The 17,590-nt window shown below is 35.9% G+C and overlaps 1 protein-coding gene across 1 annotated transcript in view; it reads right to left on the bottom strand.

Moving 5' to 3' along the window:
* Nucleotides 1–17,590, bottom strand: part of CAMKMT (calmodulin-lysine N-methyltransferase) — a gene marked incomplete at both ends in the record, with an annotated part of 191,540 nt that overhangs the window by 23,158 nt on the left and 150,792 nt on the right. Inside the window, 3 exons of the mRNA XM_079550239.1 lie at nucleotides 9,345–9,411; nucleotides 14,521–14,584; nucleotides 15,661–15,715. Coding sequence (XP_079406365.1) covers nucleotides 9,345–9,411; nucleotides 14,521–14,584; nucleotides 15,661–15,715 — 186 coding nt within the window. The remainder of the gene's footprint in view (nucleotides 1–9,344; nucleotides 9,412–14,520; nucleotides 14,585–15,660; nucleotides 15,716–17,590) is intronic.

Raw genomic sequence — 17,590 nt, 5'->3', positions numbered from 1 at the left:
TCAAATTCTGTTATTCAGTGGTTGTCTAAGCAAGTAACTTACATTAAAAAAAAAAAAAAAAAAAAACTAAAAAGAAAAAACAAAAAATCAACCAACTCAAGTTAAGTCTTGGATAATAGAAACTTGAAACATTTCCAAGACTCTCTCAAATGTTTTTGAGATGAATGGCACAGGTTAGAGTAGCTCTCAAGTTACCAAAAGACACATAGTGCAAATACAGACAAAAAAAATCAAAATTAGAAGAAAGGACAAAAGACAGAAGAGCCTGCCTTGCTTCAAACTGTATTAATAATTGTAATACAGATTTTTTAAAATGCCCCAGTTAGCAGATGAACATCTACCTAGTACCACTCTCTACCCACCTCTTCTTTTCATATTTTAATTTAGGTTTCAGTTTTGAAAAGTATTATCATTGGTATGTATACTGCTTCAGGTAGAAGATTGTGTCTGAGGATTTATATGACTTTTTTCTATGACATTAACCAAGCACGTTCATTAACACATTAACAAAAGGCATCACCAGGATGTTTCTCCACGTCTTGATCTTTGTTTGAGATTACTCAGTTTTGTACAAAGATCAGAAAGATGGATATTAACTACTGACAAAGGTGATGTATATACCTATCATTACAACTCTGGATTCTTTCAACTTTGCCTGCTATTATTTCCCCGTCCTTATTTTTTCATTAGGCTTTTCTTATTTCTCCATCTTCTTCTATCTTCTGCCTTTCTAAGTTTACTCACTTTGCTCTGAATACTTATCCATTATTTCACCCCCCACAATGCATAACTGGTATCAGGAGACGAAGGTTAAACTTCAAACATCAGGTAACAAACATCAATCTCTCTTCCTTTCCTCTCAACTTCTACACAGTTCGAGTGCAATATGTGCAATTGCTGATGGAAATTTCCCATATTTCTGATGATTTTGCAGTCCTCATCCCAACATCATCTTCCTCTGAATTTTACTTCTGGGTTGTCTCATCCTCAAATGCAAATCCCAGTACTCAATTCTGTACTAAAGGACATCTAGACTCATAACACAGCTTTTTTCAAAGCCTCAGTGAGTGAGAAGCTCATTGCAAGGCTTCATTGTTACCTTCTTTACTTGATCCCTAGGGACATAACAATTACAGTCTATAATCTGGATTTTGTTTTGACCCTCCTCTATATTTGTAAACCTCAACTCTGTTCAGATTTTGCCATTTTTCTTTGCATAGCATTGCTTAGAAGTTTCCTGTCGACTCACTCCACTTTAACTCTTGACCATGTCATCATCACGAACATCTTAGCATTACAATATTGTTCTCTCCTGGAAAATGCAGTCTTTCCCTATTAATATTTATTCAGTAAGCTGCTGCAAAGATTGTTTTTCTTGCCTATAACCATGATCTTGTCACCTTTCTCTTTGTATTTTTCCAGGTAAGTTGCAAGTCTTGTCTTTCAAATGCTTCACAAAAGTTCAGTTCCCTATTTGCTATCTCTCATTCAATATTGAAAGAACAAGTTCCTTCTTTAATCAGCCCTAATGTCAGCCTACATTTTCCACTTAGCTTTTCAAGAAAGCACCTTTACAATTTTCTTCCACTCTGTTATCCACAAACAGTCATAAACTTACTCCATTATCCTTGAAATTCTCCTTTAAAAAAGTGCCTACAAAACCTAGAAAGAGGTTAGGCTACTCTTGTACTTCAACCCTTGTCTATCATGCTGACTACAGGTATCCTCGTTCTCCTTCCTTACAATATTTCTCTCTGGTCTTAGGCCATAGACTTTCTAACTGATATTGCCTTTTTGGTATGTGTTCATGCAATTCTTGGTGCAACTCATAGTGAAGCCTCATCACATTAAAGCAGTAACAAAAATGAAAGAAAAAAACCCCAAACAACAAACCTAGTTAAAAAAAAAAAAACAAGAAACAAACAACAAAATAACCAAACATCAAAAAACCAAAACACCAACAAACCCCACAATCTTGGCTTTCTTGCCTAGAAGTTGCCTGCTATAAATGGACAGTAAAGTTACTTACTCCCCTTATTCCTCATTCTAAGTGTATCTAAGCAACATACAAAGGCTGCTCTGAAAGTAATGCCTCCTTATTTATTATGTTGGCCCATGATGACAGTATGACAGTATGACAGTAGAGGATGAATCTTCCCATCAATATTCCATTCCATGTTGTTGGCAGCAGACGGGCAGTCTGACACAATGGCTTCTGACATGGAAATGTGGATGAAGGAAATGTGGATGAAGGAAAAACTGAATGCCACCCACTGACATTCAATGATGCTTGCTGAATGTTTATGTAAACAAAACAGTGGATGCGAGCACAGGGGGATGGTGGGTTGTGCATTTCATCAGAAGTCACAGTGGCAGTGGGCTATTTCCACTGGGGCAGATTTTTATAAGCATGGCATGCAGGCTCTTGTTCACTGCTGGTAAAAATGCACAGCTAATGGTGATGACTGTGAAAAATAATATTTTGTAGCAGAGAGTTTGCTCTGTCTAATAATGTTATTGTGCTCTTTGCATCTATTGTAGCTTCCATGGAAATAAATAGGAGGCATTACTTTTGGAGTGGACCACGTATTTTGCTAAAATCTAAATGGGAATATTACAGTTATATGTCTTCAAAAATAACAGTCTTAACACTCACAGTTTTGCTGTTACTAAATTTTTGGGGCATAATAAATACACTGCATGTAAATACAGCTGTTTCAGAATAAAAGTTTCCATTTTGCAGACACATCACAACCCATCATTCAGCACAAGGGAGAACATCTTGTATAAAAATGGTATTAAAAAAAAATTCTCAACACTAGCATTTGTGAAATTGCCTTTTCCTTTCTCTCCTCTGCATCAGTTAATTCTAAATCAGTCTTTATTTAGGAGACTGACTACAGTTTTTAGCAAGTTTCACATAGTTCATTACGCACAAAATGAATGGTTCTTACATTCTCATTCAGACTGACGTGATAGAGTATTTTATTATGGTATAGTATTTTATTATTAATTAAATGCATCATTTCAAAATACAAGACAGCTTAAGCACATACAGCACTGCTAAGATCAGTGAGTATAAGCTTTGTAAAAACTGGGTTTTTGAGTAAAAATATGAAAGAAGACAGTTTCTTGCTCTATGGAAAATAGTCTATCTATGAATATGGGGAGAAGAATCAAGGGAACAAGAAAAAAAAAAAAAGTGAATTAGGAAGGACCAGAAGGACTGAATGGGGGGCAAAAGTTTGAAACAGCAGAGGCTACGGAATTCACACATGCTCTGATTCTGATGGCAAAAGGGATCACTACAATCATCTAAGATTTCATGTTGCTTCATGAAGCCCATATATCTTGGGAAATTAATACATGTTTAAGAACTGCATTCATTGTTTAAGAAACTACCACTTCCCATAACATGGTGTCGTAATGTATTATCATTCTATATCAAATCTCATTTTTTTTCTTTACTGAATTTGTCTAGCTTCAATTTCTACATCTTGTTTGGTACTTGTAAACTAGATTATACGGTGATCTTCTATTAAAGGTTTTTTTCCCCACATGTGACTTTCAGATCAAAATCTTCATTTCTTAACAATCAAGTCTTTTCTTTGACAGGTTAAGTAAACAGAGCCCTTTAACTCTCTCATTTCTGAATCCTGATTCACTCTTATGCCTTTCCCAAATCCCTTTCATTTTCAATATCACGTTTAGAGTTTGAATAAGTGAATATTAATAGAACACTAACGAAATAAGCAAAGGTGACACTATAAGCATCACTTCGTCAAAAAATTAAAGTTTATCCCAACTCTCATATGTCTGTGGCAAAGATTAGCAGAGGGCACCTGTGAAGATGATAGCCTACTGAAAGTGTGTAAGAAGTACTTGATTGTCTATTGAGGCAGAGCCAAGGTAGATAATGAAGGACAGACAACAGTACAATGGTAACATAATGAACCAGGGAACACAATATAAAGATTTACGAAAAAGTATGGTAATACAAAAGGGCATAGGAATAAAAAAAGGAAACAAACAAAAATAACCCTTAGATTCTAACATCTCATGGACATTTTCCTTTTAAGCACTGGGAAGAAAGATGCAAGTTTTCTTATAGCAATGGTCTCCATCCTTCCTTCCTGTCCAGTCCAAGAGAGTACTTGACATCTTTGCCAAATTATGCACTTAAAGCTAAGAAGGGGGCATAATAAAATGCCCTGAGGATTTAACTGAGAATTATTTCAAATAATGCCATGCTATACTTTTAGATAGTACATACTTTTTCACTTTTCACATTGAGTTTTCTCAAGAAATCTTGCTAATTTTCTCTTCTCTCTGTTCACATATTCTTACCTGTTCACATAAAGTTGATAAACAAAACTACAGTAAGCTCCAATTTTATTAAACCTACATAAATGGCTGAGATACACAAAACAAACAAACAAAAAAACCAAAACACCAAGAAATCCCAAGGTTGGAAGTCAGTGGAAGTCAGATGGTACTGTCAAGCAGTAAAGAAAACTGTTAGAAGCATGATATCATCCCTCCAAAGCTGAAATTGCTGCCAAATGGAGAAAGGACCACAGACTTTAAAAATTAAGTCAGACAGACTAACAATACTAACAGTAGTCTTCTTTTGCTCTAAATCTTCCTGCCAGCTAATGATTAGGATATAGAATGAGAACTCACAGAGGATAGCATCATTTCAGAGAGATGAAATTAATTCTTTGCACTAACTGCAGAAGAAACTGAAGACACTTTCATCACAGAACCCCTTTATGATGGAAGATGTCTTCTTTAAAAAGAAGTCCTACTTTACAAAACTTCAGGAGTTCTTAAAAGGGGTCAACAAGTATTGAGATAAGGGTGATACTAGGTAGGACAGGCTGCTTCTGATTCCAAAAGACTAATGGAGAAAACCCTCACCAACAACATTTAAGCAAAGTAGACAGCCATGGGATAAGAGTCCTGGCAGGGCTAAAGAATGGAACAAAAGACAGGGAACAGAATAGTAGTAAATGGTCAGTTCTCACAATGGAGAGAGATAATCCGTGGGGTTTCCCTGGGACCTGTTCTATTTAACTTGTTTCCAACTGAGGAGCACTGAAGTAGCAAAGTTTGCTGACACTATGAGGTTATTCAAGATAGTAAGGAAAAGAGCAGGCTGTAAAGAATTGCAGAAGGATGAAACTGAGGTTTGGGACAATAAAATGGCAGATGAAATTCTGTATGGATAAATGCAAATTGGAAAACAGCAAAAATAATCCTGGCTTCATAAAGGAAATGGAGAAAAATTATAATTACCAGAAAGCTCCTTATTTTATGACAGACTGTATCATGAAAACATTACATGAAGACTGCCCAACTACAGTCAAAAAGCCAATCACTGTTAGGCATTTTTAGAAGAGGAACAGAAAGAATACTTATGGCACTACACATATATGTAATCTGCACACATTTTAAATGCAGTACTATTCACTCTAATCTGAAAGGTAGTAGTCTGAAACCAGGAAAGAAACAGAAATGGGCAAAAGTAAGATCAGAGGTATGGAATGGCCTACACTTGAGTTGAATTTTCTCTGATCGCTACAAATACACAATGGGCACCAACAAATGGACATTGTTTCTTCCCACATATACATAAAATTATCAAATGAAGACAGCAGCAACCAGAAGTCTTTTCTTCCTAACAAAAGAGCAGGAAATTATTCTCCTAGCTGTGTATGCAAGAACACCACACAGGGAGACTGAAGAAGCAGTTCAAAGAAACTTCCTTCAGGGTTATGAAACTGACAAGCACAACTAATTCAATAAATATGCTTCAAAAAGTTCGAATTCAGCAACACGCTGATTAGGTGGCTGAAAACCCAGGAATTTTTATTAAAGCTGTCCTATGCTGATAGAACCTGTTGCATGATTCACTGAAATTAGGACTGCTGGAAAGCTGGTTTACTGGAAGAACACTGCAGTAAGATTAAAATATTCACATGCTGGCAGTTACAGAAAAAGAAGTAATTAATAGAAGAATGGAATCATGGCTGTTGAGACCTGTGGTGGTACAGCTCCCTGGGTCACTTTATGATCTCAGGATAAATCAGCATTCTGTTGTGTTTGTCACAAGTGCAGTGAGTTGGGACAATGAGGCACTCCGAGACCATATCTGGAACTCCTGCTGCCTGGAGAAGTACTGGAACTGCATAGTTGGTAGGAAGTTCACTTTCGGTTACTTATATCATATATTTATATATATTTTTTTGCTTGTGTGAGTTCTAATGCTTACTATAAGATGATCAAAGAGTGAACAATACATTACTACTAAATACATCAAATAGTGCATCATGCAACAAGCATTCCTCTCACTGTTGCATGTACTTGCTTATACCAATGTGAAATGCAGTATCTCTGGACCAGCTCTTAGCAGCTAAGACTAGACTTGTCTATGCCTAAAACTCCTTTGAGTTTAGGCAATAAATATACAAACTCCTAAGAGTCCCGTATCAGCAATAAGTATACAAATTTTGTTCTTAACAGTCAGTCTTCTTAGACAAGTGAGTCTGGTGGAAGAACAATCTCCCTCGCAGATGAGAATAAAAAAGGCTGTTAAGCTTTAGAATATATTGCAAAGCCTTCTCTCTGATAAAGCTTTTCCATTGTCATATGTAATAACAACAATTCTTCAAAATTCTACAGCGTAAATCCCTATTTCACTGCGGTTTTCACATGAAGAAGGAAGAAAAAGAGCTGAGATTCTATAAATGTTATTCCTAATTTGATAGTGGTAGACATGTTCAAAGCAAACGTGCTATGCATGTTGCACTACTAATAACTGATGCTACAAAGACTGCTATCAGGATAACTCATAGGCTAAGTTATGGCATGAACTTGAAGTGGTTCAAGGATAATTTCTCAGCTGTGAGAACAATGAAAATCATCAAAGCTATACACAATATTAATAATTCACTCCCTTATGGCAAGTCATCTGTAGTAATTTGGTGGCATTTATTTATGTACCTATTCCCAGTAAGCATTAGCAAGGAATTCTGACTATACTACTAGAAGCTAAAAATAAACATAGAATTCCATAACCATTGCTGAAGCATACTGTTGACTAAATATCTATTATTACAACACATAATATGTCAAACTGCCAGTTTGGCTTACATTGCTGTATTTTTAAACAACAATCAAGAGTTGGCAGAGAGCTAGATAAGTGCTAATTTATTGCATTTTGTATAAATCTAAATAAATAAATGTATGGTAGGTTGTCCTAAGCTAACTTCACTTGACTGATAATGGATTGCTCCTTTTTGTGTCATACATTTTTTGGCAACTTTTCCAGGTCTACATTTGAATGCCTGAAATATCATAACTGAATCTCCTACTGATCATTTGTACTCCTGGCTCAAGGAAAAGAGTGTAAGATCCCAAAGTGAGAAAGAGATGCAGTGAGAAGGGCCATTTTTTATATGTTATAACACCATAGTTTTCATTGGACACTGCTTAAATGGCACTTAAGAGTGAGGAACACATAATGCCTACTCCAGATCAAATTAATGTTGAAGTATGTCACTTGAACCATTTAGAGCTTGCTAGCTCTAAATAACGTAAAAGAAGTCACTTAATATCACTCTGCTTGACAGTGTTGCATTTTTCTCTATAAAACACTGTATCATATTGTGGTTTTTTAGTTAGCAAACTCCAGGTTTGGGGTAGTAGGAAGAGTCAGAGTTATGGTACTATTTCGGCTACTACATCAGCATTTTAAGCTTCTTCAAGGCCTAGAGGTGTGATCAAATGACTTTGCTACTGTCATCATCATCACTGAATCTGAAGGACTGATCCACCCATTAGCACTTAACAAACAACTTAATGTAAAAACCTTATTTTTCACATGAGAAAGCAACTAATAATGTGTATAATAAAGCTTGAATGATGGCCACTGCTTATTAGAACACCTATAAGAATTTACAATTCTACAATGAACCTAGAAGAGTCTTCAGAAGTAAAAATTAAACTCAGTTTTATTACGAGAGCCTTATATTTTTATACAGTACTTCACTTGATTTTTAAATTTAATTATTTTTACGCAAACAACAACCCCAAATCCACTGCACTCAGTAAGTTAAACACTTGACATTTTTACTCCTTATAGTGCAATATTTTATAAAGTCTGGATATGTTTATTAATTAGTGATTATTAACACCCAGTAAACAACATCATGTCTTGTAAAAACACAATCTTTCTTCACAGCATGAAGCCAAAATCTATTATTCACTGATTCCATATGCTGAAATACACTCAAATGATCACAAATGACCTTAAGCATTAGATAAATGTAAATGAGGACAGGGTAGAAAATGTGCTTTTGATTGATATCTAAAAGACCAGGTTTGAAGTCTTGACAAGGGATGAAATCTGAAATCTTATACAAAGTAGATGGTAATTGGAAACCTACAAAATCTAAGCTTCTGCACAGATGTACTGCACAAGTCTGAAGTTGCTCACAAGTGCACATGGAGCCTCAAAGACTATTCCTGGACTCTTGTGGCCTTTGTCTACTTGGGAAGCAAGTATTAGATACCTAAGTTCTATTCACATATACCCCAACAAAGGCAGAATTTTCCTAAGAACTCACTTAAATAATTTCTTCAACATAGAATGGATACATAAGCATAGAATAAATGATGTGAATGATAGCCATTGAAATTGTATGCGCTTAGCCCTCTACATTAATAAGCTTATTCTGCTGTAACAACTTGGGTTTTTTTTAGCCCCTTTTCAGCTTTACTGTAGCCACTTTGATAAGACTGAGAGCCTTTCCTCTGGAATAAGATTCATTTAAAGAAAAAAAAAAAAGTGAATTTTTAGGCAGACACATGCACTATTTCATCTTGGGTAGCCATCTCTGAAAAAGCATGTGCTTTTTCACAACTCTTTACCTTAAATATGAACAGCTTTAAAATTTGCTCTTCAAATATTAGAAAAAATGAACAATCTTCACATTCTCTTCTGATTCCAGGCCCTACCGCACCTGGACAAGAGGGAAATAGTTAAATAGCTCACTTCAGTAGCATCAATTACAGGGTGGATCAGGAAGGGTTCTGGAGATGGAAACCAAACTCTCTGGACCTCTACAATATTCATGCACCAGAGCACACTGTTGGAAACAGCTGAGTTGATTTTTAATACTTCCAAATTTCTGTCTTGCATCACTTAAACCATAATACACACGTATTCTTGCTGTATACACCTGTGTCAGTGTAATACGTCACAAATTTACACATTTCACATTCACACTAAATATACAATTACATGCGAGAATCCATAAAACGCTATAGTAGAATCTTACCAGCTTGACACTTTCTGAGTCTTAAATACTCCTGCAATTACATTTCTTGTGATGATGTCACTTACATCTGTATTGCATTTGTTAAGAATTATAAATAAAACTAGAGCAATAATAAAAATAATCAGAAATACTTTTATACATCAGTAATATATTCATAATGTCTTTAATCTATTTGGTTTTCAAAGTGCATTAATAGTCAGTCTGTGCAGAAGCATAAATTTCATAATGCTAATCTCGTTTGGCTGCCATAAATCTACCCAGCCTCTTGCTCTTGTTGCCCACCTCTATTGAATTAACACTTCATTAACACTTCAATTTCCAGCACTGCTAGTGCTGTAGCTATAGAAAATGCAGGAAAAGATTTCCCTATCTTACTTATATTTAAAAGGAATTATTATTTACAACTATAAGAATTACAGAAATTTCTCATGCATGCTCACTTTGCTGTTTAGTTGGTGCTGCTTTCAACTGTATCACTAGATCACAGTAGGGAGGCTTTGGAAGCTTTTGGTTTTGAGGTCCAGTACTGCCACAAGGTATGCACATTTATTCTTGGCTCTGTATGAAATCCAGCATGTATCAGGAGTACCTTCACCTGTAGTCAAGGGAGTTTCTAGTTCATTTGCTTTCTTGAGAAAGCTGTGGAACTGCCATAGAGGAGAGTATAAAGCAACAAACGCCTTTTGTTCTCCACAAGCACTGCAAGAATTCCTCAGCTTCACATCTCTGCCTCTTTCAGCCTGGAAGATAGGTAACAAATTCGGATAGCCACACAGGCAGGCCAATGCAAGAATTTTCAATCAAAGGGAGCAGTGTTCAGCCACCTATGCCTAGGAAGATAACCTCCATAATCAATCATTTGTAGTTAGTGAGAAGCCACTGGCAAGTAAAAGGTGTAGCAAGTAACCAAGGAACTGTGAGAACATTAATTGGCATCCAGTGTGAATCCATATGTATTTGAACGGTTCACCCTCAAGCATCAAAAATTACCTGAAAGGAACAATTTTGATAAAGACCTCAATGATAGTTCATTCTTAGTTAAAATACAGGAAACACAACGCAAATGAGGAGGATATTTCTAGGTGTGCAAAATAAGTTGGATGCAAGTGCTCTTTTAAGACAACTGAACGCTAATGTCAGACTAATTTTAAAAATGACTAATGTGACCTTTTCTTTGTTATGCTGAAATCTTATAATGGGCCCTCCTAAATTTGTTGATCGTTTAAGATAAGTTATTTTAGGAAAGTCCCTATCCAAACAATGTGGAAGAAAAGACAACTGGTAGTTTGTGAAGCCAAAAATTAGAGATGAAATGACAGAGGAGTGGTTTAAACAGATCTCTGGACTTTGCACATGCCTTTTAAATCTTTTCCATGTGGTCATATACACGGTCAATACTTGTGAAGCAATAGGAAGGCACAGATAATTCCATGAGCATGCTGTTTTTTCAGTGAAGGTAGAAGTAACATTAATGATAAATTAGCTGTACTTCACTTAAATTATATAAATGGGCAAAACTATTAATAATTGTTATAGCCATGTTAACACTAGCTTTTTTTAAATAATTTATAAGCCCATGTCTTCAGGCACTCAGGCTGAACATGACCTCTTTAACCTAAATTTCCCAGGACTGTTGAAAGATCCATACGCTATATTTTAATGGCCATTATAGTGTACTGCAACAATGTTTTGTATTATTGATGCTTTTAGACAGCAGTTCAAGTCACTGCATGGTGTGAAACAGAGCTAAGGCAGGAGATACACAGCCTCTCTGACACAAGAGACAATTTCTTATAAAAATGGTATCTTCAGATATGGCTACAATGAAGTGCAGAGAGATGCTTTCAGCGTTCTGCATAAATCTGTCATAGAAATGACCTAAATTGAAAAATTTGTAACGGGATGAAAATCACCCAAAATTTCAAAGAGAAATGAATTTGATACTTTGCCTATGTAAAACTTCAATATTTGATGTAAATATCTATATTTTTCTTTTTAAAAACTGTCTTCATTTAAAATGTCATGAAAGAACTTAGACAGAATCAACAATAAAGTTTTGAACAAAGCTGAAAAAGCAAGACCATCCATCTTTACCTCATTGATTTGGCAGTGAGAACGATCTACTAAACAATTAAAATCTGCCAATGAAAGGGAAAAGGAATGAGTTAGAATGAAATCTTTTCAATGGCTTAGTAACTAAAATTATAATATCCATTAAAAAATTCCATAAACCTCATGCATAAGTCCACTGATTAATATAAAATATAGCAACGTATTTTTAAGTGTAGCAGTTAAAATCACAACAGTGATTTGAAATTAACACATTCATCAATTGTATTAGCTTGTAATATTTCAGTAACGTATCCTAACAGATATGTATTCACAACATGCTTGTGAATACCTCATATGCCAGTATGAAATGGAGAATAATATGAGAAATGTCAGAAACTAAAAGAAAAATCAAATCCTCAAAAGCTTGAGACTTCACAAAGCAAGGCTGTTAGTTACGCTCACTGAATAGTGATAACAACAACAAAAACAACAATAATTATGATGATGATGATAATACAAAGGCAGATTCTCAGAAGCAATGCACTATTGCCAGGTCGATTTTCAATTACATTTCACTGATGTATTCATTTGTTTCTTAATGTGCTCATCTTGCCCATTAAGAATAATTAGCAGGCTTGCTTGGTGATTTCCTGGCTTCTGACAGTGATTTTTTTCTTTTTTGTTGACAACCACTTTTACTTTTTGGAAAGTAATTTTTGGATATTATAGTATGACTGGCATGTAATTTAAGCTTCCTAAGAAATTTAAAGGGAAGATGTAAACAGTAATTTTTAAACAAGATTATTTTAATGTATAATACCTACATAAAAAACATAATACTAGGCATTAACTGCTCCTGAAGAGCAGAATCTAGACAAGAAAACAGTATTTTATCCCACATTAACTTAATTTGGTGTGCTAAACAATTAAAAAATGACATCAGCCGTAGTAAAAATTAGCAGAAATATATTATCTGTAGGCCATGACACTTGAAGCCAGACACTATTTCCTATTACTAAATATTCATACAGATTTCACTAAGTCTGGTGTGGCTGAAACAGATCTAAATTTAGCCTGAACTCCTGTTCTAGCTAATCACTATACAGAAGAAGCCAAAAGAAAATTACCATAAAACAGATCACAAAATTACTACTGAAGTCACATAAACATAAACACATAAAATGCAACATAAATTTTATTATGTATGCTTTTAAGAATACTTTCTACCTACACTGTAAAGTTCTTAGTCTGCTGCACTTTGGCACCCTGCTAATATTAAGCCCATTGTAAAATCCAACACAATAAAAGCATTTTGAATGCTGAGCCTTCAGAGCACCAAATGTTAAAAAAAGAAAAACAAATTCCTGTTACAGCCTTCTACCAATCACACCTCTGAAAGGGATTCACTGAGTGAATGCAGACAAAAACTTCTTGGAAGACTTCCTGAAATAAAAGATATTTCTACAACATGTTATAAAAAACAAAGGTGTGCTAATTGGATTATATTAATGTATGTTCTTCAGAAAATAAAATGCTTTAACTTCTTTAATTCCAAAGACTCAGTGAATATTTTAGTGCGCATCCATTTTCCTTGCTAAGGATGACTTCTAAATTTCCAAAAAGTTCAGGTATGTTTGTGGAATCTGCTACACAAACTATTTGCTGACTTGATGATTACTGAGCTCACCTGAAGCTTTTTGTGGGTAAAATGACCTTTTGTTAAATAACTGCTTTCAGAAGATGTCTGTTTTCTTAGACTAGTTTTGGAACACTTTTCTTCTCTCACATTTTTTATTTTCATAATGACAGAAGGACTGGGAGAGGAGATGCTGTATAAAATGCACACAATCGCAAGTACTTTCTCCTCAGCTCATGGTTATTGTCAGCTATATTTTAGCAAAATAAGAATCCTTGGAACACAACAGAGAACTTGAATTTTCAAGAAAAAGGAGACTTTTATCAGGCTTCCTTCAAGTATTAAAAGATATAATTGGCTCTTGATTTCCATGGAATTGTGAAAGTGTAAACAATTACACTTGTCTGAGTTACCTTTGAGTGTTTTTGGCTGTGGAAGCCAACATCATCGCACTGTTACATCTGATTTACCAGTCATAAGCAATTGCTATTTTCCTAATCCACGTCGTTTAACTGATTTTTTTCATTAAAAAATTTCATCATGTTGGCTTTCAAATACATACAAAACTCAAATCTAAACAATTCTTACGACGCAGGGGCCAAAACCTGAAAACCTAGTCTGCCTTAACATGCAAATGGAGAGATTACCAAGGAAAAAAGCAAATAGATATCTTCCATTTTTTTCCTCTCAATTTCTAAGGGCTATTAGTATTCACTATATATATCTGTTCTTGTTCTGTGCTGATATTTAATGTAGCCACAAATTATGCTCACTCATTCTCTCGCTTATCCAAAGTACAGTTCAATTTTCTGAACTATGTGCTCAAATTAGAAGGGCATAATAGCAATTTATTCTAACATAATATTATAAGACATATAATACTTTCTACGTGGGACAGAGGAGTTTTGTAATCTTACATCAAGGGACACTGTGATAAATTGATAATTGTTTAGACTCGCTAAATGGGCAATCGGTAGGCAGTTATAACTTACACCAGTAATGAAAGTATGCATTTCAAAATACATGATGGCAATATAAAAATACTATGCATTTTTAAGAGGCTAATATATGAAAATAAAAAAGAAAAGGAATATAACTAAAAACAAAAACATGAAACATCACCCATAAGCCCAGTTTCTCCTGCAAAATGAATACGTGAAGGAGAGCTAATGATTTGATTCATTGCTGTACCTCCTGTAACTGCAGCTTACACACACAGAATCCTTCAGCACTCAACCATGAGACAAACATTTACTGCTGTACTTGCAGTATACCGACATGTAGATTTTTAATTAACGAAGAAAATATAAGATTTGTAATGGGGGAATCTGCAGCTTTGCTCAAGATATTCTGCATCTATTTTTTTAATTACTTATGTGGGGACTTTTTCTTAATATACCCCTTGCTGTCTGTCTTTATATCGATTGTTACTCAGCCAGTAAAAACGAATGAGCACAGCAAACCAGTTTTCTATCTGAATAAGGATACTTTTGATGGCCTTTTCATTTCCATCAGTTAACAGAACTTCTTTGACATCTGCAGAAATAGCAACCTGAAAAAAAGAGCACAGCAAACAATGAGCAAATATGCTTGTCTGTGTGGAAGTGAAGACAGGAGTGACAAGCCTTCAGTATCATGCTTCCTCACCTATTTCTCTGTAACAATCTTCAATCTTTTTTCATTTTATGTCTGCATTATTTTAATCATTCAATCAAATCAGTCAATACTTTTATCATTCCATTTGCGGGAGCCTCTATCTTGCTATCATTCTGTTCCGTAATTGCATTGTGACAGCGGATGATGGTATTCTGAGAGGCTTTCATTTGCGGGCTTCTGTTTATCTAGTAGAGCCATCATACAAGGCTGTCACTCTGCCTTTCAGCTTGCTTCTGTCTGACTGCCTGATGCCCTTCATATAACTTTGCATTGCAGGCAGATGGCTTTGTAAGGGTAATTTTTTTGTGAGCTTTGACATGCTCGCACATTGGGCTGTAACCTCGACACATTGTATAAGAGCGACAGGTTTGTCAAATGCCAATCAGTGTAACAATATGCTTTTATTTGTAGAGACATAAAAACTTGTCTAATGCACTGCACTGCTACATAATATCTCCTGAATACATGACTCAGAACCCAGAGAATGGTGAACGACTCTCCTGAATGGCCAATCTAATTCAAAAGAATCTAATTACTGAGAGCTCTGGATCATGTTTGTTGGTGTAATAATGCAGGCAAAACATTAGCAGCTATATCATGGTGCTCCAACTGTGATTCGCCAGGCTATTCCTGTATCTTAGCAAATGGGACTACAATCTGAAAAAAAAGAAAAAGAAAAAGAAAAAAAAAAAAAAAAGCTTCAGCTATGGCAATGAAAGACAGACCATACGTGGCCTGGAATGTCACAACAAGAGATATTGACTACACGGAGGTAAAATGTTTCTGCTCATCGAGGCAACCATAAAATCAATATGATACGAAAGCAAGTCAATCTAGAAGGTCTCTCAAGACTCTGCAGCTTGACCGCAGCTGAGGCTGTTGACAGTTCTCTGACCCAGCAGTTGGAGGCACTGGAACATTTTTCCTTTTGTTTCTTCCTCTGAATGGGATTGGAATTGAGAAAAGACCTACCATGAGCCCAGCCAAGCATGTCATGCCACCCCCTAGCTCACACACAGCAAGGTCCCTGAAAGAGAGAAAGGAAATGGTAGAACCCATACAAATTAGATGAAAATGGTCAGAGAGACATATATGTTACAAGAACAAATTGCCATCTGCAGTAAGAACGGAGCTACCAGGAAGTTGTAGAGACATGACTGGGCTACCTCATGTCGTTTTGCGTTTTAAAAATAATTATGAAATAGAAAAGTCACAAAGCAGGCAAACCAGTGGGGGTTCCCTCATTAGTGTTCAGTGCAACATTACCACCGCTGAGCTGAAAAATCTGAGAAGGTTCCCTTTTTTCCCTTGTCAATGGCTCTGTCTTTTAGAACTAAACTAGCTAGAGTAGCGAAAGATAATTGTTAGGAAAGGATAACAATGTTAATCCACATTCATTCTTGCAAAAACAGTTAGAGAAGTAAATGGAGAAATTAATATTATTTATATATTGCTCTACACAGTTATGCTCAAAAGCCTTTCGATATTAAAAAAGAGAAGTTTTAAAACACGCCATATACCACAAAACAATTACCCATGAAGAAATCCGATCCTTCAATTAGCACTTAAAACCGCAAGTGACCTACAAACAATACTGTTAGGAACAAGGAAGGAACTGCAAACAGTTAAGCCACAGAAAACCAAACAAAGTTAGCGTCAAGAGTCCAAGCTGAGCCCAAGCATAGGGTTGAATACACGGTCTAAAAGGTTGCTTTTAGCTCAGACCATAGCAGGCAGTTATTAAGATGTGAGAGTGAAAAATAATTTGGTGCACAGAGTGTGCCGGATGGGGCCTTGCAGGGGGAGCCATAAAGAATGTTCTTTGCAGCCCCCGCCTGCCCCGGGAGGGAGGAGGGAGGCGGAAGGGAGGAAGGAAGGGATGCTGAGCGAGCGTGGAAACCGCGTGAGACAGCAGTTAGGGCAAGGCAGGGCTTCGGTTTGGGAGCACAACGACTTCACAGCTAAATCTATGGCAACTGCTACAGCTGCCAGAAGCGTTCCCACGGAAATAGTTCTGACTGGCAGAAAGTGGAATTTCAGCTTGGCAGACTTTTTGGTGCTCCTTCTCCTCTAAAACACCCATAATTTAAAATCTGTTTCTATATGCTATTTCTCCACTCACTCTAAGCTGAGCATCTAGGATGCCACCTTGATACCAGAATACAGGCACAGATATTTTATACACTGAGGCCACTGGACTACACTGTATGACAACACACTAACATACACCGTCTGGGTAGCATGGATTTATTTCACTGAGACTGCAGATTTTCTTTGCAAATTGTTTGTCCTATTTAATGGAAATGAGAATGAAGATGGACACAGTTTGGAGGAACAAGCCATACCTAAATCCAGTGAGAATTAAAAAAAAGATTGTGGGAAATTTGCAGTTTGTGGTTTAGATAGAATAATTATAGGTTTTTCCTCACATAAATTTTGATTTTTCAAGCCATATGTTATATCTACATGTATATATATCTAAGCTTGTATGTTACAGTATTTACGAGGCACTTGCTTCATTTATCAAAATAAACAAAGAAAGCATCCAGTGTGGGACTTTTGGTGCATTCTGAATCAAATTTGCATGTACATAATACAGACACACACGTTCACACATATAAACCATTCTAGTGCAAAGTTCCCACATTAGCAATCTTTACAGACATTTATAAATGAGAATTAAAACAAGAAACTCTGCTCTGGTTGTGCTCTTCATAGGGCAGAACCCCCAAGAACTCAGGAATTGAATCTGTGATTTCCTATATGTTAACTCAAGTTCGGTTACCCCAGGCAGGAAAACACACTTCAGTGACTGGCACTGTGAATTTTACTGCCAGCAGTCTCTGAAAACAGAGTGTACAAGCTGCTATGTGTGCTGGGATGGCAAAGTTCTAGAAGGATA

Source organism: Tetrao urogallus, assembly GCF_951394365.1.
Source record: "Tetrao urogallus genome assembly, chromosome: 2".
Classification (NCBI taxonomy): domain Eukaryota; kingdom Metazoa; phylum Chordata; class Aves; order Galliformes; family Phasianidae; genus Tetrao; species Tetrao urogallus.
The sequence above is the reverse complement of the archived record's forward strand: the minus strand, read 5'-3'. Positions and strand labels throughout refer to the sequence as shown.